The 27,581-nt window shown below is 57.4% G+C and overlaps 1 protein-coding gene across 3 annotated transcripts in view; it reads left to right on the top strand.

Annotated features, from left to right (window-relative positions):
* Positions 1–541: 541 nt before the first annotated feature.
* Positions 542–27,581, top strand: part of IGSF21 (immunoglobin superfamily member 21) — a 233,647-nt gene continuing 206,607 nt past the window's right edge. For all 3 annotated transcript variants that reach the window (XM_078452315.2, XM_078452312.2, XM_078452314.2), the window contains exon 1: positions 542–1,005. Coding sequence is in view for 2 of the 3 variants with exons in the window: in XM_078452312.2 (XP_078308438.2) it covers positions 936–1,005 (70 nt within the window). In the remaining variant the exon portion in view is untranslated. The remainder of the gene's footprint in view (positions 1,006–27,581) is intronic.

Here is a 27,581-nt window from a genome sequence, read left to right as displayed (position 1 = left end):
TTTGGGAAGTTTCAGATGACTGATGCCCCTAATGCTTCCCACTGAGAGCATTAATAGGTGGCAAGGCCAGTCCTCTGGGGCCACACCCTGCCTGCTCCTCTGGGGGGGGGGGGGGGGGGGGAGGCAGGGCTTGCTCTCAAGGGAGGCTGCCTCCCTCCATCAGGCTAGGGGGTGGGGGGTGGGGGGGTGAGCCCAGGGACGGGATTAAGTGGAGGGGGACCGGGTGGAGCCCACTTCTGGAGGGCAGGGGTGCTCGGTCAGCTGGGGGAGGGCTGCGAAGCTAAGGACTGCGCGGCGAGTTGCGAGTGAGGAAGGGAACCTGGGGTAAGGAGAGGGGGTGGGAGACAGGGAGGAGGGGGAGGGGGGCGGGGAGGGGGTGAGCTCTCCTTCTCCCCGCAATAAATCGGCTTAGCGGACGAGAGCCGAACAGCCCAGAAAGGATTAAAGAAAAGTCTGTATAATACAGCGGAGAGCGCGGCGAGGGGGAGGGAGGGAGGGAGGCAGGGCGGGCGGGGGGCGGGGAGAGGGGGAGGGGCGGAGGGAGGGCGCGGGGAGGGGGGCGCTCGCGCCGCCGGGAGAGGCGAGCGCGAGGCAGAGGGAGCGCGGTTCGGCTCCAAACTCCGGCGCTGCCGCCGATCCGACTCCGGGGCCGCGGTGGGCGCCGCGCGCAGCCGGGGGAGCCGGGAGCCGCGGCGCGCCGGGAGGACGCCCGGAGCGCAGGGTCGCGCGGCACCCCGCAGAGCCCGAGCCGAGTGGAGCCCGGCGCCCCGGCGGCCCGGCCGCGGCGGCATGGGGGCGCCCCCGCGGCGCCCGGCGCTGCCCGCCACCGTCGCGGCCGGCGGCCGGAGGCAGGAGCGCGCCTGAGCCCATGGCGAGGGGACCCGCCGCCTCCGCCACCGCCTCCGCCTCGCCACCGCCGCCAGCTCCCGGGCACCATGCGAGCCGCCCCGAGCCTCCGCGGCTGCGTCTGCCTGCTGCTCGCCGCGATCCTGGACCTGGCGCGCGGTGAGTGCGCGGGCGCCCGGCCGGAGCCCGGGGTGGGGGACGCGCGCGGGGGCGGGCCGCCGGGGAAGGGCGCGGGCCCGGGGCGCCCCGGAGAGGCTCGCGACGCGAGCACCGGTCCTGGCGTGGCGGTCCGCGCGGTCGGTCGGCTCGGCCACGGAGGGAGGAGGTCTCCTCCGAGGAGAGCGCGCGCGGGTCTGTGCCAGGGTGTGTGTGTGTGTGTGTGTGTGTGTGCGCGCGCGTGTGTGTGTGTGTACGAGCGTGTGCCTTTGTTGCGTCTGTGGGTAAGGGTGTCCGGGAAGGAGCTGTGTGCGCAGAGGGTGCGGGAGTGTATTTAGAGATGTGAGTGTGCAGATGGGCTGTTTGAGTGTCTCTGTCAGTTCCACGGAGAAGGTGTGCGTGTGAGACGGAGTGAGCCAGAGTATTTGGGGGTGTGAGCGGGTGCCGGCTTCTCGGTGAGGTGTGAAGTGTGAAAGCTTGTGTCATTGTATGTGTGAGCGTGTTAAAGGGTGGTGAGTATGTGAGGTGTGGCGTTTCTCGCGGGTCCCAAGTGTGTGAGTCTCTTCAGGGGTGTGCGGCGGCAGATGACTGTTTCGGGGGGGGGGGGCGTGTGTGCATAGGATGGGGGGGAATGTGACACTTGGGCAGGAGTATGCGTGTATGTGGGATGTGTGGCGGTGCAGGCGCGTGGGGGTTGTGTTGCTTCGTGGTCCGAGAGCGTGTGTGCCTGCGATGGAGCGTGTGGCTTTAGTGAGGAGGCAGGGATGGAGGCGCCCGGGAGCCCAGGAGGTGTGACCAGTCGGGTGTGTGTCCCGCAAGGACTTGGTCCTGGCTGAACCAGCTCAGAGAAGCTGGAAGCTGAGCGGGGTCCCCAGAGCGAAAGATGCGTGGCTCCGCAGCTCCAGGGTCCGGGGCTCGCGGCCGCCTTCGGTGCCTCGCGCCCGGCGCCGCCGCCTGGTGGGTCTTACGTGCTACCGGAGCCCATCCTGGCGACCCCGGCACCTTTCGGGCAGTGAGCCGACCCACGGGCTAAGAGCCCAGCAGGGGGAAAGCGGGACCAGCGAACAGCCACGGGCGCGGAGACCAGAGGGTCCGCGTCCTCGAGTCCCAGCCAATACCAAATGCTAAACCTGGGCGCCCAGAATCGGCCCCTCTGGAGTCACAGCCGTGAAGGGGGCGGGGGGGGGGGGGGAGGGTGCGGGGTGCCAAAAAGTAGCCATTGTGGCCAGTAGGATCTCAGCCTAGCCCAACTCAATAATGATGGTAGGGGTCAACTCTGTTTGCCTTGCCCTACCGGGAGGTGCCTCGCCAGGCTCTGAGAGTGCCTGCCAGGAATGGGTGCTCTCCCCCCACCCCGCCCTAAAATAACCCCGCCCACGAGGTCTCGGAGAGTGCTGGGTCTGCAGATGGGAGAGGCTGCAGAATTTGAGCCTGAATGGTGGTCTCGCTGGCAGAGGGGGGGAGGGGTTGTGTGTGACCCAGAAGAAATGTCAGCCCCATACTTTGTCCCCTACCCTTTGGAGCAAAAGACTTTCCAAAGTGGATCAGAATCTCCCCCCAACTTTGGGGTGAGGGATCCCTCCGTCGGATGCCTCTAGAGGGAAAGGTTATATGGGAGGGGGGAGGTGGAGGGGGTGGGTCCCGGTTCCAGCGCTCGGCACTGGGCTTTGTTGAAAGGCACTGGAGCCCTCACCTGGACATTGCAGGGAGAAGGGATTGGGGGTTGGGGGCAGGAGGGGAGCATCGTTTCCCCCACCCCGGAATGTGCAGAACTGACGCGGCAGGGGTGGGGTTGGCGACTGATGGTTTAAGCCAACGTTGGGGAACCCGGCTCCGTCAGGACCCCACCCTGCGAGCTCTCCCCAGAGCCCGAGACCGGCGTTCTTCGGGCTGCCCGGCTGCGGAGAGCTGACCCGGCGTCCTGGCGTCTCCGCTCCCCTTGCCCGCCTCTGCAGGCTGCAGGGCGCAGGGGGGCTCGGGAGCCGCGGGTGAGCGCGTCTGGGCCGGAGGAGCCGGCGTGGCCTAGAGCTCGCTGCTCAGGGTGAAGGGAGGAGCGCTGACTCGGATCACGGACGGGAAACTTTCCGAGCCTGGGGCGCAGGCAGGGTTCCTGGGCCGCCGGGGGGCCCTCTTCTCCGCAGAGGAAGCGAGCGTGCGCGAGGGTGGGGTCCCTCTTTCCCGGTTCCAACTCTGTGCCCACGAGGGGGCGGGGGTACGAAAAGGGTCAGCGCGAGATGTAAGAGGCTCTCTTGCCGGAGGAGGGCGCCCTTCCGGGATGCGACCGCAAGCCGTGCACCTAGCAGTTGGCTTAGCCGGGCCACCTGCCAGGGGCCGCCCGGGAGGGCGGAGAGGGTAGAATCCAGGGCAGGCATATTCCGAAACGCGCCTGCCAGTGGTGGTGTGGAGGGGGCGGGGAGAAGGCGATGGCGGTCTCTGTTAGGTAGGGGCATGGCTAGCGTCCCCTTCCCTGTTGTACCCCTAAGGATCGCAGACAAAAGCGTTCAGCTTTGCAGAGGTGAGTCTGTGCCTTGGGAGAAGGCACTCCGCTGCACACAGGCCTGGCTGGGCCATTAGCCCCTGCCCCTAACTACCCCCCCCCCCCCAATATCTGACTCTGCATTGGAGAAACCCACATTTCTCCGGCTTTCCGGATCACCCAGGAGCGCCCCGAGGCGTCTTCAAGTCTTCGGGCCCCAGTTTCCCCTGCCTGGGCACTTCTGGGAAGGAAGTCCTGCGGTTGTCCCTGTGCAGTGGCCCAGGAGAGGGGGCACCGGGGATGGGGGGTGGAGGTAGGGAAGAGAGTGGTTCTTGGTCCTGCCTCCTTTGGCCCCGGGAACTTCTCCTGGAATTGTAGTGGGAAGGCAGGCCCAGGTAGGGCGAGCCAAAGGCCCCAGCCAGCGGCCCTGCCGTTCTCTCTCCACAGCCGCGTGTCAGCAGGTGGGTGGGTGGGAGGGCTGGCTCGGGAGGGCCGAGGCTGCCGCAGCACTGAGACTGCGGGGGCTGCGCGCGCGAAAGCTGCTGTGCCGACTTTTAAGTGTTTATCCTTCCTCCCCACCCCCACCCAACACTCTGGGCGCGGGGCGGGGGGTCGGGCACCGCTGGGTTCCTTCTTAGCCCCCGCAGGGCAGTGACGGGCCGAGCCGAGAGCCGGCGGCTCCGCCCCTGCTCCCCCAGCCGCCCCGCCCCCAGCCTGGCCCCACCCCACAGCCATAAGCCCCACCCCTTTCCCACCCCAGCTGCAAACTAGAGTTTTTCCTGAGAGGTTGAAGTAATTTTTTGCCTTTTGAGCGCAGAGAATGTCGGAGCTGGAAGCGACTTCCGCGATCATTTATTCAGTGCTTCTGAAACTCCTGGTTTTTGTTTTTAGCAGGAGGACCCTTTTAGAGTAGGAATTGATTCCCACCCCCCCTGAAATCCTAACGCCTGGGGCAAGACGGCAGGCGCAAAAGGAGAGCTGCCCGGGCTCACGCGGGCGAGGAGGCTCCACGTCGCGCGATCCTTACACACGAGAGTCTCCCGAAACAGCCTGAGATTGCTCGTTTCCTAGTCTCTGGCTGGGATTCTGGTTTTTCAATAGCCACGATTGTGTGCATCAGCTGCAGCGTGTCACGCACGTGCTAGCCGCTTCACAGGCCTCATGCAGCTGCAAGATGGGTTTAAGCTCCTTTTTTCACGGATTAGGAAACTGAGGCTCCGAGTGTTAAGATTTATTGGTGGCAGGACATCTGGCTCCGACCAGCTCCCACCTGGCCCAGCCCCAGGCTCCCTCCTTGTTTCTAATGTTCCCTCTATGTGGGGCACAGAGAATCCCTTGGGCAGGGGCGGCCGGCCACCGGTGAGGCCTTAGGTTGGCCTGGCTAACCCGACTTTGCAGAACATCTGTCGCATGCATTCTTGGGCCACTTTAAGTGACTTTCTCGGGTTTCTGGGTTAGCAGTCATGAATTGGAAGGCAGAGGCCAAACAAAGACCGAACAAAGAAGAGACTGGTTAGTTCTGTTAGCTGGGTTTCCTGGGATCCACGCAGGTGTCTGACTTGCCTTACCACCCTACCCACATCTGCAGCATCCCCAGGCCGCTTGACGTGTTTACTCGGGTGCCCAACAGATGTTTATTGTATAGTGTCTATGTGCCAAGCAGAGTGCTAAGCACTGGGAACATGACCTTGAACACAGTAGAGAGTTCCTTGCATGTATGGTGTTCACAGCTTAGCGGAAAATTGATTTCTTCACTCAGAGGGCAGGGGCTGTACCTCTGACCCTCACCGAAGGCTCACTGTGTGCCAGCATTCCACCCTGAGCTTCATCGTTCTTGTCCCGTCTAATCCTTACTAGCACACTGGAAGGTAAAATTAGCCCCGTTTTGCTGATGAGGAAACTGAGGCAGAGGGAGGTTAAGTGACTGGTCCAAGGCCATCCAGTTAATAAGTGAATGGGCGATTCAGACACAGGACTGACTCCTTCCCTCTGTGCTCTGGTGTCTGCTGATGAGAATGGCCGTCAGGCACTTTCTCAGCTCCGGCCACGTGGAGGGTTGCAGGGTATGCAATTCCCTGTCTGGATGTTATCCTCATTGAGAGGGAATTAGCCAGTGTTATTCCGCACAGATGGCGGAAGGGATTGTCCCCGAAAGCCCTCGCCATCATCAAGACAGTGAATGGGCATCCGTTGTGGGCAGGGCATGTCAGAAAAGAGTAACACCGGGACCCTCACCCCCGCAGGCCGAGAGGTTGGGCAAGTTCGTGGAACACTAATAGCTTTCCAGGCGGACATGTGTCCAAGTGATTGACATCCCCTCCAGGAAGTTCTTGAGGAAGCGTGATTCCTTGGGGGTGTCAAGGGGAGGCTTCAGAGAGGAAGGAGAACTCGAGCGAGACCTTGAAGTAAAGAGAGGACATGAATAAGCCAAGGGCTAAGGAAGAAAATGTGCCAGGGGGGAAACCTGGCTGAGCAAAGAGCTGGAGGTGAGGTTGTACGTGGCAGGGCTAGCTCAACTCAAGACTGGTCTCCCCAGAGTCTTTTTGAGGACTGGGAGAAATGAGAGTGATATTACGGATGGCTACCATTTATTCCACACCTATTAGACGTTCCTGATGCGTTAAATGCTCTCAGTAATCTGGGAGGCAGTGTCATGAGCCGTGTTTTGCAGATGAAGACGAGAGGCCCGGGATCTTTCTCTTTCTCTCTCTTTTCCTTCTTTCTTTTCTTGTCTTTCTTAAATAATGAATGAGGCTCAGGATCTTTTTTTTTTTATTATTAAGTGGAACAACTGGGAGTTTCAAACCCAGGTCTGAAGCAATCTAGAGACACTGCTGCTCCCGGAGGAGAGGAGAAACTATTTATTTTTTCATCACTGGAAGGAGGAATAAATACAACAGTCTCTACCACTTGCTAGAGGATGCAGAGCCTTCTGTTTTAAACGACAAATGTCGGTGGTGGCAAAACACACGCCATCACTTCCTAAGGGCTATCTGTCTTCAGGATGAGGTTCCTGGGAGGCAGCAGGGGGTGGGGGATGAAGTCCTGGGACCCACTTTACAATTTCACTGGGGTCCAGTAGCAGAGGGGGCCCGTGATCACCAAGACCTACTGGCCAGGATTTCGTGGCTGGAGCACATAAATCCATGGGGCTGGAGGTGCACAGAGTCGCAGCCCAAAGGAACAGGAAAGGACATGGTGGCACCCAGGCAAAGAATCTGACCTGTCGGTCCTTTGTACATCTACCGCTCACATACTGGATTTGCTTTGGGGAATTATGCATGCGCCCCGCCCCTCCCTATGGTATGTCATCTTGGTAGGTGGCATAGACAGGTAAAGCATCCCCAGATGAGCCCATCAGACACTCTCCCAGGGATCTGAATCCAGAACAGAGGAAGACTGAGAACCACCAGAAAGTACTCCTTGCCACTGGGGGCCCCCGTGAAACTGTACTTCTCTCATTCCCTGAGGCCAATAATGACAGGACCTACCTCCCGGGCTGTTGACGGGATGGGACGAGTCATTACATACATGCAAAGCTCTTGGCTCAGTCCTATGTGCTCTGATGATTACCAGTATGAACCGTGGTTATGCCAGAACTGTTATGGCACAAAGGCCGTGGGTCCTTATAGCGCCTGGAGCTTCGGCTTGCCCTCCTGTTCCGTGAACTTCCAGAATGTTCCACAAGTTACTTTTTTGGGGCTTGAGTTATCCAGAGTTGGTTTCGGTTGCTTGAAAAAAAACCAAACCCTCCCTAGGCATGGGGAGCCTCATAGTTGCCAGTAACACTGAAGGTGACTCATGGTCCCCTAGCTCGAGGGTGACTGATCCCCCCACCTGTGCCCTGACTTTCCCTGGAGGCCTAAGGCATGGCCAGCACCCCTCCCCAACCCTGCGAAGCCCCATGAAGGCAGGGGCCCTGGCCGGGTCTGCTCGCTGGTGAATCTTCCCCACAAAGCCCATGGTGGGTGCTCAGTAAACTTGGCTGTTTAGATGCAGAAACCATCTTTGGCCTTTAGACGTGGGTGTCCTGGTTGAACAGAGACTCTGCAGAAGAATGTATGGAAAGGCTTACAGCGTGTGGAATTTAGGCTGGATTCACAGGTAGACTTTCCGTTGGCTCAGTTCTGCTCGTGGACCTACACTCTTGCGTTTCTCGCGGATAATCAAAGGGCTGGAGGCTCGGGCTCCAGATGCTCCCGTCTACCTGCCGGTCGTCCTTGAGAGTTGACACAATGCTTCCACACCCATCATGTCATCGAGTCCTCCCTCACATAAGACACAGAGGCAGCTACTCTTGTGCCCACAGAACAGGGAAACAGGCGTGGGGAGTGAAAAGACGGGGACAGGAAGTGGCAAGAGTGGAATCTGGGTTTGGTGGCTGCGTGCCCAGCCTTCCTTCCATTCCCCCTCACCTCCCGCCCACCCAGTGTTGCTCCATTCAGCTTACAGGGTTCTGGAATGGGACAGGCCATTCAAAAGACCAGGCAACAGACCAAGAAGCATACACTGTGGACTGGGTGCTGTCATGGCCACTTTGGGCAGCACTCGGCTAGAAGGACCCTCCTCTGGGGCTGGAGAGGCTCGAGAGTTGTTCTCCTACCAATTTGAGAGCTCTTGACGGCGGGCATCCCTGCTCCCCCAGCCCTGGACAAGGCCTGGCTCTGGGCAGATCCTGAAGACATGTTTGTTGAACGAATGAATGATTCCCACCCCCACCCCCACCCCCGCCCCCACTGAGCCTGAGGTTCAGTCCGGACACCAGGCCTGGGCCTGTTTCCCGGCCCTGACCGGTCACCTCTGGAAGCACGTCCTGGTGTGAGAATGTGTCCATTGTCCAGCACTGCTCACCATCACTCACACTGGCATCACGGCTGGCATCTGGGGGACGAGCCAACAGGGGGATGTGGTAGGAAGACCAAAGGGTTCCCTGTTCCCTCTGGCTTCTCCTTGTGTGTGTGGGAGGGCGGCCCTTGACTGGTGATGGGTGGGAGCTGGGGAGAGAAAGGACGGAAGGAACCAAGGAAGGAAGGAAGGAAAGAAACATGCTTTGAGCTGCTCCTATGTGTCCAGGCCTGTGCCAGCCTTGTTCACGTGTGATGTCCTGTTAAATCATCCCAGCAACTTTGGGAGGTGATGGTCTGTCCCATGTTATAGATGAGGAACAAGGCTTAGAGAGATTGTGTGATTCGCCCAAGGTCCCACTGCTGGTGATGGGCAGAGCGGGATTCATACCGAGGCGTTGATTTGCACCTCTCTTTCCAACTCTGAGGTGATCCTGTCTGTGGCTTGAGAGTGACCACGGCAGGAGCATTTACACCGCGGAAATTGGCAAACACTGCGGATCAGAGCTCCCTGCAAACCCGGAGCAGGTTGTTCGCATCGGCCGACACGGCGCCGGGCGTGCCGGTCCTTCCTCGATCACTGCCTCCGTTGGACAGCCACCTGCTGTTAAGGGACTTAGGTTTCCATCTGAACCGGGTTCAAGTCCCAGCACAACGACTTCCCAGCAGAGCACATTTGAGCCAGCCGCCACCTCTCTGAGTCATGGTTTCCTGTCTCTTGAAAGTGGAGGGTGTTGTGCGGATGAGTAGAACAATGCATGACAGCACTTGGCCTGAAAGTGGTCCCCAGCCACTGGCGCCTCCCTTCCTCCCCACCCCTGGGGGTAGGATCATTTGGCCTTGGAGTCCCTCTGATAGGCCAAGTGGGCTCACACTTTCTTCTCCCTCTGCTGGAGGCCGATGTGGGAGCCAAGTCAGAGGATCCATTAATCGAGCGGCGGCCCTCACCTCAAGCTGGACCAGCAGAGACGTCCCTCGAGGAATTTCAGCCCCACACGACACAGACTCATTTGAGAACAATAAACGATCGTGTATAATAAATGGCCAATACAGGGATACCAAGGATAAATCTTTGGGGATTAAAGGAGTGGCCCAGGAAGGTTCTGAGGGATTGAAACACTCTGGGTGGGTGAAGAGGGCATCCCGGGCGGGGGAAGAGCTCATCCAAAGGGTGGGGGAGGGAGTCAGAGTGCTGTGTAGGTGTGTGAGGGGTGGGAGGCAGTGAGCCGGCTGACCTCCCTTGAGCAGAAGGTGCTCATCGAGAAGCTAGGGATGAACCTGGCTGGAGCTGTTGGCGGAGGCCCGCGTGCCCGGGGCCAGGGGCCTGGATTTGAGCCCGGGGATTGTGGGGAACAGTTGAAGAGGGAAAAGTGACACTCCCAGGGCAGTGTTCTAGGAAGATGAATTGGTTTTTCGGGGCCACCTGAAGCTGGCAACTGTTTGGAACCTCCACTGGGTTATAAATGGCTGTTCTGGGTGCCCCCAAAGACACAACAGCCTAAAGGAAGAGTTGCCGTAATTTGGGGGCTGGTATCTCACCCAGAGTGTCACCCAGAGTGTCCAGACCCGGCGAGGGGGAAAAGCAGTTATGGCCGAGACGGCAAGGCTGCCCCTAGGCGGAGCGTGTACCTTGGGCCTGAACGGAGAGCTATGGGGAGAAGCTTCTAGATCTCCAGGGAGCATGGGCTCCGGAGTCTGACCAGGGTTCACCTCCCCTTGCCACCACCCCTCCAGCATGTGAACCCAGGTAACCTCTTCATTGCTGTCAGCCTTGATTTCTCCAGCTGAACACGCAGCTCGTCGCTGTGGCCTGGTTTGGTGAGGGCAGCTGGGCAGGGTAAATCACCTACTACGCGGGGTCCACACGCACGGTGCCTAGCACATGGTAGGCATGTGAGAAGGGGCTGCTGCTGTTCTTTTTTTTTTTTTAATTTTTTTTTCAATGTTTTTTATTTATTTTTGGGACAGAGAGAGACAGAGCATGAAAGGGGGAGGGGCAGAGAGAGAGGGAGACACAGAATCGGAAACAGGCTCCAGGCTCTGAGCCATCAGCCCAGAGCCCGACGCGGGGCTCGAACTCACGGACCGCGAGATCGTGACCTGGCTGAAGTCGGAGGCTTAACCGACTGCGCCACCCAGGCGCCCCGGGGCTGCTGCTGTTCTAATGAGGCCTGGCTCGCACAGCGCCCCCGAGCGTGAAGGGGAGGGAGTGTTTGCAAGCCTCAGTGCCCCGCTGAGGGGGCGCATTGTAGGTGTCCCCACGTAGCGAGTCCTCAGGCCTGGAATTACAGAGCATCAGAGCCAGAAGGGAGCTGAGAAATTATGTGCACGATCTCCTTCCTCCCATTGGAAGTCGGGAAAAGCGAGGCCAGAGAGGAATGTCACTGCACACCCTGTGTGTGATGTGGGGGACTGGTCTTCTCCCTCCGAGTCCTGGGGGCCATCGCGGGGGCTCAGTCAGGGGGACCCACCACCCTCATAGCCTTCCGTGGGGAAGCATCAGGGTCCCCCGGACTCGGGTGGGGATCTCGGCGGCACTCCAGTGGGAGCGACCCCCCCCCCCCCCCCAGCCTCATAAATCACGGGAGCAGCTTGGGAGGCGCCAGGGAGAGAAGCAGCTGAACCACTGGGTTTCTTGTTCCCTTGCCAAGCTGTTCCCTTTGCCCTTTTGTTTCTCTTTCTGCAGAGGCACTCGTGCCCCTCCGATGGGGTTGTCTGTCACCAGTCGTCGCCTCCTTTATGTCCCCAGCGCCATCTCCCGAACGCTGCCCCGGAGGAAGGCGTCCATCACAGGCTGCCCTGGCGTCGCGCTGGGCTGGCAGGGAGGGGCCACGCGGGGGGCTCGGAAGCACCCGCAGGGTGAGGAAGGGCTGGCACGGCCAGAGGGTGGACGGCGTCCTCACCTGGAGCTGGTGCTCGCTGCCCCGGGCACACAGGTTGTTGTCAAGAGAGCATTCAGGTGGCACAATAACCCAAGGCCGGATGCCCAGTTAATACGCGCAGGTGATAAACTAACTGTTCGTTGTCACCAGGCACCTAATGTTGCAGGTGGGGGCACGGGGTGGGGGTTGCGGGGCGGAGGGAGCCAGGTGGGGGGCGGGGAGCGACAAAAGCAGCCACATCACAAAGACTTCTTTGTTCGCTGGGGCAGCAGAGAAGTGGGCTGGGGCCCAGCTCAGAGGAGAAGAGGCTTGGGAAGGCGAATCCCTGGGCCCCCGTTGCCCGACAGAGGGGCCTGGTCAGTGGAGAAAGGCAAGCCCCGGCAGGAAGGGTGCCTAATGGGGAAGAGTTAGTGGTTCCCAGGACGGTTTGAGTTGCAGAGAGGGCACGCTTTCATTGCAGGATGCAACGTAGTTCATTCATTCATTCATTCATTCACTCACTCACTGACTCCGTCACTGGTGCAGCCAATGGTAATTGATCGCTTCCTGGGGTGGGGGGAAGCCCTGTGCTGTTCTAGAAATCCAGAGCAGAATGAACAGGCAAGTTCTTGCCACCCCTCCCCCCCACCCTGGGGCTTACCGTCTAGGACTGTACTATTCACTACTCGGCGGCCCGTGGCCGTGGCTGTGACTGAGGACTGACATTTACATTTACAACTAAACAGAGTGTCTCCGCTTTTATGTAACTGAATTAAACAGAATTCGGTTCTGCAGTCACACCAGCCACATTTCAAGCGCTCCCGTATTGGACAGGACGGATGGAAATGGGACGTCGTTACAGAAAGTTCTGCTGGACCGAGCGGACCTGGGGCCACTCTTCCGGTGGGGCCTGCGCATTGGCCACAAGTGACAAGGAATCGGGGAGGGAGGGTCTCTTCCCCTGTCTCTTTCTCATCCCGTCCTTCCAGTGGTGCCAAGGAGAAAGCCTCAGGCTGATGATATCATGTCTCTAATGCCCTCTATCGCGTGCTGATCTGCCTTTCCAACAAAAACAGGTCTGGGGCAACAAACCTTCAGTGAGCCCAAGGGAGCCAGAGCCGTAGTAACAGCGTTTTGTTTTCATTGTAATTCTCTTTCAGTTACCCTCTGTTTAAGGCGAGGAAGTCTGGTTTGCCATTTGGGGCAGTGATTTAAATTCTCTCTCTCTCTCTCTTTTTAAAACGGCTTATTTAAGTAAAAAATGAGTCGAGTTAAAGAAAAATGTTAAATGCGCTGCAGAGCAGGTGGCACAAGGATAAGGCCAATCTGTAAAGGTGGCGGGTAAGCATGTCAGCCGCGGAGCAGCCCCCGTTCAGATGGGACAACGCAGGCTTTGGAGGCAGAGGAGGGTTCAAGTTCCAGAGCCGCTGTGTGTGTGTGTGTGTGTGTGTGTGTGTGTGTGTGTGTGTGAGCGTGTGTGTGAGCTCTGTGACTTTGGGAGGAGTGACTTCCCTCCACATCAATCAGGTGCCAGTTGGGAAACACCAAGCTCAAGCGGGGAGTCTCGGAGGAGGCGGGCTTATTAAGGGGACAGTGTACATGGGGGTTGGGGCAGACAGCAGGGACTGGTGTCGCTCTGGGCTTGGCGCAGTGGGTGGCCGTTACCACCCGTAGACTGGAGAGGGCCACGCAGGGGGGAGCTCGAGGGAGAAGTACCCACCATTCCCCCCCCCACTCTTGCCTTTGAGTGTTTTCCTGGTGCCGCCCGTTGGCCAAACCCAGTTGGAAGCCCAAACAGGCGGGTGTCTCTACAGAGCGAGCGGAGAAGGGAGGAGCATGAGCTCGAGTGCAAAGAGCAGAGATCTAGCACCATCCCGCTAAGCCTCAGTTTCCCCATCTATAAAGTGGGGATTGTGCTTCCTGCCCAGTAGCGTTGCTGTGACCACGAAGGGGACCACGTGCGGTGCTAATGATGGGTGGCTGTGTATACCAAGGACCGTGGCAGTAATAAAATGCCCATCCTTGTGCCCAATCCTGGGCTGGATGCTGGATTTTCCTGAGCTGAAAAGCAGCATATGAGCATGGGGGTCTTTGGGAAGGCAGAACCGCCTTTTCAGGAGCACGTGGGCTTGAAGCAGCAGGTAACGCGGGGACAATGTCGCAACTTGTAAAGAGAAACTGCCCGCATTCTCCACTGCGGGTGTCGACCTTTGCAATGCGTCATCTCTGCCCTAGACTATTCAGTGTCCCTACACCTCCCTGTCCCCTGGTCCAGCTCGCTGATTGATGACTCCACCCCAGGGCACACCGATTCGTCATTCTCCAGTCTATTTTCCACCCTATTTCCCACGGAGAGGTGCTTTCTCCTTACATCCATTTAGGTCATCTTTCCTGCCCTCCGCACTGGCTCCTACCATGGGCAGCCTGCTCGACATCCGTCATGAACGGGCTCAAATCTCCCTGCTTCCGAGTGGAAAGGCAGGTGCCCTCCGACTGCCAGCCTCTCTCACCGGAGGCGGCTTCTACCCTTGCAGGTGGGGGAGCGGTGGGGCGGGGGGAGCGTTAACAGTGAGTGAGTTAGCCCTCTGGACCCCCAGCCGGATCTTTATCCTTCACCCGAAGGCTCAAAGTGCCATCACCACCTTTAGAGACATCTTCTCTGTGGGCCGTAGCTGGAGTTCAGGGGGCACCTGGCTTCAAATCCGATGACTATTTCCTGGGAAACCTTCCACCGACAGCCCCCCTCAGCTCACAGCTTCCCGGTTGGCTAAGGTGGCTTTCTTTAGGCCCCTCGATTCTCCTTTGTCTGGCCCTTTTCCCCCGTCTACCTTGACTGCTCAGAATGACTTTGATGGGGACTAATTCTGCCAGTTGAAATTCATGCGACGCTTACACATTCGGCGCTTTGCTGAAATTGCTGTGACAAATACCAGTGGCAATTTCTTCCCTGGCTCATTCTCTAATGTGCTCCGGGCAAGACGGAGGGCCCCTGCCCCTCGCCAGCGTGCCATCTGTCAACACTGCCATCGTCCGCCAGCCCCTCGGCGCCCCCTGCCCCTAGGCGCAGGCCGGTCTCAGCCCTGCCTACTGGCTCCGCGGCAGAGTCACCCTTCGGGAGGGGACAGGTCGCTCCCTGGGGTTAAGTATTCATCAAGAAGAGCTTCACCAACGGCCCCCTTAGGCCTCGGTTTCCACGTTGGCCAGAGTGACGTTCTTTCGTTCTGGCCCCTTCTCATCTACCTGACTGTCCACGTGGGCTTTGGTGAGGACTGGCTTTCCAGCTGAGCTTGGGGCCGTGTCCCGCAGGCTGGGTCTTTCTCTGTGCGGGCCATATGGCCCCCACCTTAGCCCCAGGATGTCTGTCACTCTGCCTTCTTGGGCTGGCCCCGGGGTCTCAGAGGTAGCTTCTGTCACCCATGGGACCTCACTCCCTGGGTGCTGGTGCCTCCTGGCCGGCTGGCTCTGAACCTCTCTCTGCCGTGATTGCCCAGCCCGTCACCCCCTTCGCGATGTTCGTCGTCGCTGCATCCCATCCCTGCCATTGTTTGCGTTGTCGTTCTCTTACAATCACATTTGAATTGATTTCCTCTCTCTTGACTTGTTTCATGTAAAGATACACTGTCTAGGTTTGTGATGGCGAGTCTATACTTTTTTCTTACTTCATAGTAAAATAAAATAACGTGGAACTATTTGAATTTTTAAAAAGCTTCCCCATACGACCCAGCATCGTCACAAGCCGCGGTGGAAAAAGCCAGTTGGGTCGAAGGGGCACCAGCCTCAGCCTTAACGAGCCACGGGATCTGATTTCAACGCCTCCATTAACTTACCGTGTGACTGGCTTACCCCCTCCTCTGAGTCTTGGGTCCGTAAAACAAAGGGGTGGGTCTGGACGGTTCCAGGTCTCAGATTCTGGGATGGGTAATAGGGTTGGGAAGGAGGGTCTCATCTATGTCCAAAATATTTCCTTTAAGACGTGTCGTTACCCTAAAATTCCCACCTTTGGGAATTTGGAAGCATCCAACGGAGCTTACTAAGGACCAGCGATGTCAATGATGAGGGGCCCCCCACTGGTTACTCAGTGTGGGGTCCACACTCACAGCCTCATTGTAACTCCGTGCAGCTGCCATTTGCTAAGTGCCTGCTCTGGGTTGGGCCCCGTGCTGAGGCTGGCACTACATGGAAAAGTAAGACCCAGTGCTGGACTTCAAGGGGTTTGCAGCCTCCCGGGGCAGAGAGGCAGGCAAACAAATAAATTGTGGTTATGAGAGTGGAGACTTTACAATTGAAATAGCTGCCAAGTCCTTGCAGGAATGCAGATCAGGGGATAACCCATCTGTCTGAGGTTTGGGGGAAAGTTCTATATCACGAGAAGTGGTGACACCCAACTGGGTCTTGAAGGATGCGTAGGAGTTTGCCGGGCTAAGAAGGAGATGGAGAGATTTTAGGAGGAAGTAATAGTAGGGACAAAGATTCATAGGCTGGAAAGGGCCTGGGTCATCTGGGAGATTCTGGGAGACAGTGGTGAAGGGGTATGAGTTGCAGGAAAGAAGCGAGGCTGGAGATGACCCAGGGGATCGATCGAGTGCATTTGCCAGAAGTGGGTTAGTCCTGCAACGAGACAGATTTTCCCAGTCCGGACCCCCAGGTCCCTGGCACTCACAGTGGCCAGGAGGAGCCTGCTTTCCAGTTGAAAACCCCCATGGGGCCATTTGCCCCCTACAGCTCGGGGAAAATGCTGTGGGGGGTAGGGGAGGGGACAGAGCCGCGTGTTAATCTGGCTTGATCTCTTTAAAAGATGCCCCCTCCTGTTAACCTGGGACAGCCTCTGGTTACAAAGTGGCCTCTCTCAGCTATGTGGATCCAGGGAAAGACTCCTGGGCTTGAAGTCAACAGAGCTGTGTGGTCAGGTCCAGGCTCTCTGCCTGGGCCTCCTGGACGTCACCTGCCAAGTGGTATTAGTAGGAAACGTGTACTGAACGCTTGCTACGTGCGTGTGATCTGTTCACTGCGCCATCTGCATAACCCCTCGGAGGTGTGCGCCCTAGCACCCCCACCTTACAGCAGCAAAGACTGAAGCACAGAGAGGTTAAGCCACTTACTCAGGGTCACACAGCTACTAAGTGGCTGTGCTGTTTTGAACCCAAGTTGTCTCGCATTTTACCCTCTTTCTGTTCTCTCTGCTTTCTTGCTTCTCTGCCAGAGATCCCTTCCTTTTGTGCCTCCGGGACTCTCCAGACCCCCCCATCTTGATCCTACACAGCTCTCAGGGGCTCGGGGACTCCAGCTGCAGCCAGAGCTGGGCCCGGGCCCCACGCACGGCTGCACGATGACTGTGAAGGCCACGGGCCCGGCCCCTCCCTGCCCTGGCGGTCACGGGGTGGCAGCCAGGCTCTGCTCTGGTGTTTCTGGCCTCATTATTATTATTCTTTCTTTCCAGCGTGCCTCTAAAAGCTTCCCGCAGAGAGCACGCATCCCAGCTCTTTAAAATTTTAAGGGCTTTACTTAATGTTATTTCCCTCGGAAAGGAGACAGAAGAGGCATATGTGATGGTTATATTTAGTGCAGTGTGTGGGTCTGAGCACATGAGTGTTCAGTGGGCCTGGAGGTGACGAGGGAGATGTGTCTGTGGCGGTGGGCGGGTCTGCAGCTGGTCTCCCCTCCCTCCCGTCTCCCAGCAAGTGTGGCCTCGGCGAGAACCTATCGTGTGGTGTTCTGGAAAGAGGAAGATGGATGCCACCCGAGGGGAACCACCGAGGAGACAGAAAGCTGGACCGAGACCCCCATCCTCGTGCCGTCCCCCTCGGTACTGAAGACACGGTGGTCCTAGCTGCCCCAGGGCCTTTGCACATGCACATGCTGTTCCCACTGCTGGAACCCACCTCCTTCTTTGGACTAAGCCCTGTTCATTATTCAGGTCTCACTTGCACGGCACTTGGTTTATTCATTCCACACGCATTTTCTGCGTATCTACTGTGTCCACAGCACTGGGGGGGCACGCCGGCCATTGGTGACCGATCTGGCACAGGTCCTGGTGCAGAGAAGGCACCGGCAAGTGTTCACGGAACTAATAAAAGCCGCACAGATGCTGTGGGATCTGGAGAGAGGATGCGGTTGCCCTCCAGGAGCTTACAGCCTCTGTTGGAATTCATACGAAAGACGCTGTGAAATGCGAGTGAGCCCCTTAGGCCTGGCGGAGCGGTACCCGTTCGGGCCAGGAAGGGAGACCTCACTCCCTTTTGAGCATCCGTCCGTCCGCCTGACAGATTGGGCTCTTGCTGTGCTCCAGGTACCGTGCGAGGCCCTGGAGACGGGCTGGAGGAGGAGCGATGGGAGTAGAGACGGAGCCCGCCCTCCGGGACCTTCTGCAGTGTGCAACTGGCACACGCGTGAGGAGGAACGTCCGCGGCGAGGCAGGGCGTCATAACTGCAGTGAGGGGGGAGGAGGCTTGGAAGGAGCCATGGCTACCTTGCAGAGGTGCGGGGTCAGGGCGGGGACATCTCCTCCGGCCCGGCCCTGCAAACAGGGGAGATGCCTCATCGCCGACGGCAGTAAATGCTAACATGGAGAGAGAGCCAACGTGCGTGTGGCAGTGACCGGGGGAGCCCCACGATCAGCAGGGCCCACACTGAGGTTCTGGGAGAGAAGCTGGGCCTGGGGGGGGGGTGGTTTTCAAACTGTGTTCCGTGGAACCCCAGCCTGCCACGGAGGTACCCCCGGCTTTGGGAGGCCGGAATGTGGGTCGGAGTGCGAGTCCAGGGGACCCTGCTTTGCCCGTTCTGGGTGATGGAGGGAACCATCAGGGCTGGAGAAGTTTCTGGAGCTTTACTGTTTAGGTTCAACCCTCCTTTCCCTCTACCTGTGGGGAAACGGAGGCCAACGGGCAAGTGACTGGTCCCCCATCGCCAGCAGGAGGGGGCCAGGGCTGACGTGTGTCCACCCAAGCGGGAAGGAAGGCCTAGGGAAAGGCCACCCTGAGCCTGGCCAGGAGGCCTGGGGCTCCTGCCCCCGGCTTGTGCCTGCCCGTCCCCCAGCCCAGCCTCAGGTCACCCCCCCTATAAACCTGTCTCCTTTGCCAGCCCAACGGGCCAGCCCCACCCTCGTGAGGCCGGGAATTAGATGAAATAGTTTACGATCCCACGCTTCGTTATGTTTTATTAAAAGTGCCCGTGCTGGCTTCCGCTGGCACATCTGCTGGGCTCAGTCCTGGGGCTTCCTCTCCCTCCCCGCCCCCACCCCTCGCTGCCAGAGGAGACAGACAGCTGCCACCCTCCCCCCCACCCCCTTCCCTCGCCGAGCAGGGCCCCAGCCCGGCTGTCAGGTGTCTACGAGATAAAGGGGAATCCCGCAGGCGAGGACAGATTGGGGGGATGTCGAGCCATAATCCTGGGTGTTCACACATCCCCGACCCCATCTGGTCCCACAGGTGCCCCTGGGGGGGATTGGTGCGGAGAGGGGGAGGGGCAAGTCCAGAGCTCCTCGCGCGTTCGAGGCACCTGGGCCTCTGTTCTTGGTTCTCCCCGTGTGCCCTGTGCCAATGCAAGATCGGGCTGACGTCCCTCCCCAGGCTGGCCGCCGGTGACCACAGGGAACGGCTTGCTCTCAGCAGGCTGCCGGTTTCAATCCGGGTGCCAGAAGGAAAGCCCCGGCGTCCGGGTGCTGCCAGTAGAGAAGCAGCCCTCAGGGTCCGTCCTGGTGGGAGGTGCTGGGCCGTATCAGGGGGGCAGATGGAGTGCTTCGAGTGTGGCCCACCTGGCTCTGAATGGCACCTGAGCGACCTGCTGGATGTGTCATCTGGGGCGAGGCATGTAAGTGCTGTGAGCCTCAGTTTCTCATCTGTAAAATGGGAGTGATGGTATCTGTGTTGCTGAGAGGGTCTTACACCTCGCAGACGTTTTGTTCACGGTGGCAATTTTTTTTTGAGCTTATTTATCTATTTTGAGAGAGAGCGAGAGAGCAGGCACGAGTGGGGCATGGGCAGAGAGAGAGAATCCCAAGCAGGCTCTGTGCTGTCAGCGCAGAGCCCGACTCGGGGCTTGAACTCACAAACCATGAGATCACGATGGGATTCCCCCATTAAAGGTGAGAAGGCATTTAATCAGATCTTCATTCGAGGAAGAAGGACGTAGTAATCTTGCTTATGATGATGATGATGGTTAGCAAATGCTACTGGGGAACTTGTTATTCATTTATTAAATACTTACTGACCTCCTACCGTACATTTGAAAAACGGCATCGAACAAGACAGAGCCTTGCCCTCCTGGGACTGACATCACGATGGGGGAGGCAGAAATGAACAAGCAGATAAGTCGCCTCACTCCGGATGGTGCCGTGCTGTGAGGAGAATCCCACAGGGTCCCGGTATACTGCGGGGCTTGGGAGCAGAGTGCTTTCTCTAGGTTGGGTGGTCAAGGATGGCTTCTTGGAGGAGGTGGCCTTTGGTGCTGGAAAAGGAGGAGAGGAGAAGCAGGGCGAGTTGTGTCTCCCGGCCAGTCCGTACATTTGTGTTTGACTCCTTCTCCTGACGGGGCCTTCTCTGGAACCAGGAATTGGCCACCCGCACTCCCCGCCACCAGCACTTGCCAACTCAGCTGGTCCATGACCGTACCCCCTTCCGCCCGGGGCCAGAGACCCAATGAGGCAGGAGGCAGAGGCCTGCGTTCGGCACCTTCCTGACCTGTTCCTATTGAATTGTTGCCCATGTAGGAGGTGGGTCTGTGGCTCTCTGCATTCTGTGGGTGACGAGCCTGAGACTGGATGAAAACCTCATGGGTGGTTTGAGGAGGGGTGGCCTGGGTCTGTCCCTCCTGAGTTAGCCACCGCCTTGTGCCCGCTGGCCGTATGCGTCCGTGTCTCGTGGAGGTCGAGGATTGGGAAGCTCACGCCCCTTCTCCTGTTCCCCTGAGACCCCAGAGCACCTCTGGGCTGGGGCTGGGCTGGGCTGGAGCCTGAGCCAGTGGGGTCACGTGGGCTTGGGGGGCAGGGAGCCCAGAGTATTGATGGCCCTCAAAGCTGGCGGGTGTCAGGAGGCAAAAAGGTATTAATTAGCAGTTATTCCCCGGCAGTGAAGAGATGGATAGAGATTAAGGTGGCAGCCCGCGCATCCGTTTTGTAGCAGCTGAGAAGTAACAGTAAATCAGTGCTATGAATCGATACTGTAAGAGGGAGATACGTTTTAATCTTATTAGCAAGGAGGGAGAATGCCTCACTCTCCAGGCTGGGTGGGAAGTAGGGAGTGAAGAGACAGGGGCTTGGACCTGCTGGGGGGGGGGGGCACCATTGGAAAAAGCAGGGGCTGGGAGGTGGGGAGGCAGTTCTGAGTCAGTAGAGGGGGGGACCCCTGCCTTCTTCCCAAGGCTCTCTGCCATAGGCGTGCTCCCCTCCCGCCCCTCCCTGTGAGCCAAGGGCTCTGGGTTGGACAGCGGTTCAGCTGCGGGGCACGGATGGGGCTGTGATGCCATCGCTCAGCCTAGCCACGCCCACACCGTGGGGAAGGTCCGGAGGCTGGGAGCCGGGATAGCACCTCTGGGCAGGTGTGAGCTGTGAAGAAGACAGAGCTGGGCGGCGATCAGGGGTGCCGTCTGGCGAGCACCCCCCACGGCTGGCACCGAGCGCGTGGCTTTCATTCCTCCAGGCGATGGCCATCAGGATGGGCGCCTTGTCCCCACGCACTGAGGGGGACAGGTGCAGGGGAAGGGGCCTGCTCATGAATGGCCATGCCGGGATTTGACCCCATCTCCGGGCGGCCAAAGCCTGTGTCCTTCCCACTGGAGCACCAGACCTCCCCCAGCCAAAACTGTGGGAAAGCCCATGAGGTCCAGCCTTTAGTTGTGACTAGAGGCTTAGATTCGGGACACCTTCTTTCTCCTTCTCTCCCCGGCTTAGTCCCACTCTCCACACCAGGACAAGAAGCGCCTGTAGGAAGGAGCCAGGGATGCCGAGGAAAAGGTGGAAAGAAACAAAGCAGTCAGGATAACTCCTAGCACCCACCTTTCTGTTCCACCCAGGGCAAACAACAACTACTCCCTTTGGGCCTCGTTTTCCCCATGAGATCCTTCAGGGCCCTGCGAGCTAGAACGTTCTCAAAGGCTGTGTTTCTCCCTCCTTGAATGATCAGTTCCCTACTATGTGATTTAATCCCCTCCAGAGTCCCTATGATGCCAGCATTATTAGCCCCATTTTACAGATAGCTAAACGGAGGGGCTCGTCTCTGACGGCTTCGATCTGGCCAATGGGGATGTCTTGGAGGTCTGCCTGGGCCTGCCAGAGACTGGACTAGGCCTTTGGAGGAACCTTGTGCCTCCCGGGGGCGGTAACCTGGTATGTCTACATCCTTGTTTCCTCTTGTCCTGGGAGGAAAGAAGGGGGCTCCTCGTATGGATTGAGAAAAGCCCCCCAGAAAGATAGCAACTGCCAGAGGAAGGAGGCCCCGCCTGGGGAGCTCTTGTCCCTGCTTGGGGAGGGGAGACACCAGGGGCAGGTTTTTTTTGTTTTTGTTTTTTTTACAATTTTTTAATGTTTATTTATTTTTGAGAGAGAGAGAGAGAATGAGTGGGGGACGGGCAAAGAGAGAGGGAGACACAGAATCTGAAGCAGGCTCCAGGCTCTGAGCTGTCAGCACAGAGCTGGACACGGGTCTCGAACCCCCGAGCCATGAGATCATGACCTGAGCTGAGGTCAGACGCTCAACTGACTGAGTCACCCAGGTGCCCCACCAGGGGCAGATTTTTTGTGGTGTGTGTGTGTGTGTGTGTGTGTGTGTGTGTGTGTGTGTGTGTGTTTCTCCATGCATCTTGTAACAGAAACCATACTGATGGCTCAGGGATAAACACCCAGTCCCAGCTTCTTCACCCAGAGGCAGACAAGGACTCCGCCCCCTCCTGTCCCACCCTGTGGCTCCCTGTCTGTTTCTCCCAATGAGAAACATATCGCCTTGTAAAATAAGTGGATGTCAGGGTCCAAATCCCGGCCCACCAGCTACCAGCTGTGTGACTATGGGCAAGATACTTCACCTCTCTGAACCTCGGTTTTCTCCTCCATGAATGGGGGCAACAATTACCTACCACATGTGGTTATAAAAATCAAATGACGTGATTCTGTGCCTTCATTCACCTACAGAAAAGTGCTTCGTAAAATGTTATTGTATCGGGGCAGCACTTGATGATGTAACAAGCAAGCCCCCCGGATTTCACGGCACAAGCTCAGTAGAAAGTTGGTTTTAGCAGACGCTGCAGGCATCTTTCTAGGCAGGAGGCTTTCCTCCATGTGGAGACTCAGGGAGCCAAGCTCCTTCCGTCTCCTGGGGCTTCGTAGTCCTTTCCAGCCAGTGGGAGAGGAAAGAGAAAGTAAAGAAGCATCTGGGAAACGTTGTCTATGGGGAGGTGGCATTTGCATCCTGGAGTCAGCTCTGTGTTGTGCGGCGGGGCCGCTGTGTGTGTGTGTGTGTGTGTGTGTGTGCACGCGTGTGCGTGCATGGAATTTTGGTAGCCGGCTGCTGTCTCTGCTTTAATAACTGTCCCATTTACTTACCTTCCTCACTTACTCCCTGAAATCAATAAGGATAGAGTTCTTGTTTATCTTATTTATCCTGTCCTATTAATTTCTGTAACAGAATTCTGTGAGCACAGAATGCATTTATTAAATATTTGGATTGATGGATGGATGAATGGAAGATGGCTGTATGGAGAATGGATGGATAGATGATGGGTGGGTGGATGGATGGATGGATGGATGAAGAATGGGTGGGTGGATGAAAGATGGATGGATGGATGGATGGATGGATGGATGGATGGAAGATGGATGGATGGAGAATGGATGAATAGATGATGGGTGGGTGAATGGATGGGTGGATGGATGAGTGGATGGATGAAAGATGGGTGGATGGATGGGTGGGAGAGGGGATGGATGGATGGATGGATGGGTGGATGAAGGGTAGGTGGGTGGATGAGTGGCTAGGTGGATGGATGGGTGGATGAAGGATGGGTGGGTGGTTGGGTGGATGGATGAAGGGTAGGTGGATGGGTGGATGGATGGATGAAAGATGGGTGGATGGATGGATGGGTGGGTGAAAGATGAGTGGATGGGTGGATGGGTGGGTGGATGGATAGATGGATGGATGAAGGGTAGGTGGATGGATGAGAGATGGGTGGATGGATGGATGGATGGATGGAAGATGGATGTATGGAGAATGGATGGATAGATGATGGGTGGATGAGGAGATGGATGGATGGATGGATGGATGGATGGGTGGATGAAGGATGGGTGGGTGGATGGATAGATGGATGGATAAAGCATAGGTGGATGGATGGATGGATGGATGAAGGGTAGGTGGATGGGTGAGTGGGTGGATGGATGGATGGATGAAGGATGGGTGGATGAGTGACTGGGTGAGTAGATGAGTGGGTGGGTGGGTACATGGATGGATGAAATGATAATTAAAAGTCAAACCACACTGACCTATGACTAGGGAATCCGAAGATTGATGGTCAGTCCTGTGGGGCATTCCTGCTTTGTCAACTGTTAGATTCCCATCTCTTAGCGTTATAAGTGGCAAATGGTTTTCAGTTGAATGGAATTCTTAGAAATCCTCTGGAAGGGTCACTATTTGAATCTGGGCAGAGCCTTGGAAGCCTCAGCAGGCAGGCAGAGGGATGGCCAAGTAGACCTGTGTATGCACTGACTCCCCAAGTTGGGAAATGACTGCAGAACTTTGCCCCAGCAGTGGATTTTGGGCCCCGACTGCTTACTGGAAGGGAGATTTTGCCGATCTCCCCAGGGATTCGTTAAAAAGTGCCCTGCCCTCACTTGAGTGGCCCCTGGTGTTTCCAGGCCTCATGGTGAGGCCCCCGGTGTTTCCCTGCTTTTTCCCCTGGCAGAGTCTGGGCCTGTGAAGCAGACAGGGAGGCTCTGAGCAGACAGAGGAAGGGCGACGGGGAGTCCACTGAGACAGGGTTAAGTGCATTTTTCTCTTCTTGCCAGGCCAGTGAGAATTTGGCTTTAAATTTTTAACCTAAATAGAGTTATATTCATTCTCTCTTTCACTAGATGCAAAGCGCTCTTTTGGAGCAATTAAGGAAAAGCATAAATCAGTCCGTTTTTAAAAGCTCAGGCTGACTTTGTGGCTGCCTAAAATTAGTGTCTCCATAAAGGAGGAGGGGGGGGGGGGAGGAGAAAGCTGGATTTGGCTTCAAGACGTCCATTCACTGAGGCTGGGGGTGAAGCCAGGCCTCTGCCCTGCGTCGGCCAGATCACGGGGAGCCTGGGCCTCCAGCCCCGTCTGGCTTCTGCCGACCAGCACACCCTTTCTGCTCCAAACCCTGTCTCGGGTCTTTCCCGCTTCCCGGATACGGTGGAAGGAGAGTGGGTTTGCAGAGCGGCTGGGCTTGAACTCCAGCCCCACCACACACCCGCTGTGTGGCCCTGGGAAAGTCACCTCACCTCTCTGAGCCCCCAGTTTCTGTGGCTGACAAATGCCACCTTCTCATCTTCAGACCTTCCCTCTTCCACCTGACTTTGGATCCACACAGCCCAGAATATGAAGTAACAGCCCTCCTCCCATGACCCCCATCTCACTTTGTACTCACACACGGTCAGGTCAGGGTATTGGCTGTTTGACCACAGCCCACTCCTCTGCTGGGCTGGGAGCCCCTGAAGGGCCTGGTCTGCTTGCTCATCATTGTAGGTGCACAGCCAGGATTTATTTCTTGATGAATGAATTCATAATGACCACACGGACCTGTCCCTTTACCTCTCAGAGCCTCACTTTCCTCACTGTAAAAGGAGAATAAGAATTTCTTTTCTTTGCGGGTGAGTGTTAAGTGTGATAAATCCCATATCTGGGAGACCTTTGTTAAGCTCTTATTACATTCAGGGCTTCGGGGAGAGGGCAGCGAGCGGGACAGGTGTGGTCCATACCTTCCAGCATCTGCCAACTAGTGGGAGAGGTTTTAGCACCTAGGACAGCGTCCCGCCAGATGCTCTTTGTTGAATAATGAGCGAATGAGTGAGCGAATGAATGACTGATGGAAGGAGATTCCTCTCCCACCTGTGGCACTTCCACTACACATCTCCTGGGGAGTTGCCTTTTATGCTGACAGCCTAGAGACTTGGTTCCACTCTGGGGTACCCGGCCCTCTCTGGGCCTCATTTTCCCATCTGCAAGGTGGGGGATGGGGCACTCATCTCAAACTCCCTTTGACTGGGGAGGAACCGTTTGACTGGTTCCTGTAGATAGGACCTCCCTTCTGGTCCGGTTCTTCCATAGGTCTGACTCTGACGCCAGCTCGGTTCCCAAGGGGGAGGGTTAATTACTCACGGGCACTATCTGCACATCTCCCGGGCCTCTTATCTGGGACATAAGCGTTTAGGCAAACACATTAGGCCAGGCCGGGCCCGGCACATGGGAACCGGAGCCTTTTGATAAACATCTCTGGGCTTCTCTCGGCCGTGGAGGACGGACGCGGGTGCTGGCCTCCGCTCCTCACTTGCCCCTGACCCCGAAGGCCTCTCCGGCACCCACACCTTCAGGATGGACCCACAGCTCCTGAAACTTCCAGGCACCCGAGTTCGGTCCTCCCCCGGGACCGTGTTCAGCAAGACTGAGCTCTGCACCGGCCCTCTCCCCACCAGCCCGCTCAGCTAGACAGCTCAGCTCCAACGGGGCCTCAGTCCATCACGGCGAGGCAGAGAAATCCTACACAGAGCTCCACGGCCATGCCTGGGAGATTAGGGGATTCTCGGTGATTTAGATTGATCAACCGATTTTCCTGGAGGAAAGCGGGGGCTGTCACTGAACATATGCCGTCCCCCAGGCCTGGGCTCAAACTCTCACGTGCACCAGTCTCACCCATGCTCCCACCAGCCAGTGAACTGGCGTCTCGGGCTGGAGGAGCTGAACCCCAGAGATGCCAAGTGACTGCCTTTCGGGGATCTGGGGAAGGAAGGCCGCGCTGCCCGGGCCCCTTGGGGGCAGACCCTGGGGCAGGTGGCTCCCTTCCCTGTCTTCCCCGTCATGTTCACCTGACCCTAAGAGATGGATGCCATTATTACCCCAGAGGCGGAAACTGAGGCTCTGAGGTGTGAAGGCGGCTGAGGTCCCACGGCGGCTGAGGGGACAGCACCGTATCTCCCACCTGCTGCCGGGGGACTTCAAAGTCCCTTCTCTGTGTTCTGCACTACAAAGCCCGCGGAGGGAAGCCCCTTTGGGGAAATGGAGATAGAAAGAGAATTCATAACTATGAGATATTTGCGTGGATTTCTACCACGTACAAGGGATCTTCACATATTTATCGTCTTGTGATTCCACCACAACTCTTTGGGGTAAACAGTATAGGTGTTTATTTAACAAATATTTACATAGTACGTACCGGGTGCCGGGCATTCTTGTAAACGCCTTATAAATATTAAGGTGTTTAACCTGCATTCAAAAGCCCCTGAGTTAGGCTCTATTATTTTCCCCATTTTGTAAATGAGGGAGCCGAGGCACAGAGGGGGTGAGTCACCCACTTGAAGCCACACAGCGAGTGAGTGACTAGCTCCTGGCTCTTCCCCCTTGTTCTGAGGCTCTCTTGTCCCCATGTTTTCAGGTTGGGGAGGTTTAGCGCAGAGCAGGGAGGGACCTGCTACAGGTAAGTGGCAGGGCTCAGCCTTGAATGAAGCCCCCGGGTCCCCAGCGTGGAAGGGCCTCTTTGTCCCGCAGCGAGGTTGATGCGCTTAGATCTGTTTCGGGGAAGCTTTCCTCTGCCCCAGGGTTGAGGCTGAAGAGAATGGGGCCCTAAGTGACAGGCAGGGCTGAGCCGGGATTAATAGAACTGGAGACTGTGCCTGAGCCCCACACGCTGGCTGCAGAATCAGTGAGCTTTAAGACCCTTATCTCACCATGGAAATATAATAATCTCTCCCAGGACATGTGGCCTCGCTTTCTTCTATTCCTCATCTTTGTCCTGCTGTTTATCGCACTCAATCCCCGAACGGCCTGAGAAGTAAGCAGGAGCAAGGGCGTTATTGCGTGTCGTGCACTTCTCAGGTATTTAGTGCTGGGGGCTGTATCATTTGCTTTGGGGGTTCCCATCAAGGCAGAGCCTGAGGCAAGGATTCGGGTGCAGGTAGTTTATTTGGGAGCGACCTCAGGAAACACCAGCGAGGGAGGAAAGGAGTGAGACAAGAAAAGGAAGGAAGACGGTACAAGATGCAGCCAGGCCAGCCGAGAAGCTGTGCAGCACGTACCTCAGGATCACCCCCCGCCCCCCGCCTGCCTACAAATGTGGAAGCTGGGGTATTTATCCACCAGTTCCCTTCCCTCATTGAACGAACATCTCTTTGGGGCGTTGTTGCTCTGGTCTACACATGTGGGCCCAGTACGGCCATGGTGGGGTCTCCTCTGCAGTGGGGATGCCCAGGAT

This window comes from Panthera onca, chromosome C1, assembly GCF_046562875.1.
Source record: "Panthera onca isolate mPanOnc1 chromosome C1, mPanOnc1 haplotype 2, whole genome shotgun sequence".
Taxonomy (NCBI): Eukaryota; Metazoa; Chordata; class Mammalia; order Carnivora; family Felidae; genus Panthera; species Panthera onca.
Note: the sequence above shows the minus strand (reverse complement) of the source record. Positions and strands in the feature narration are given on the sequence as shown.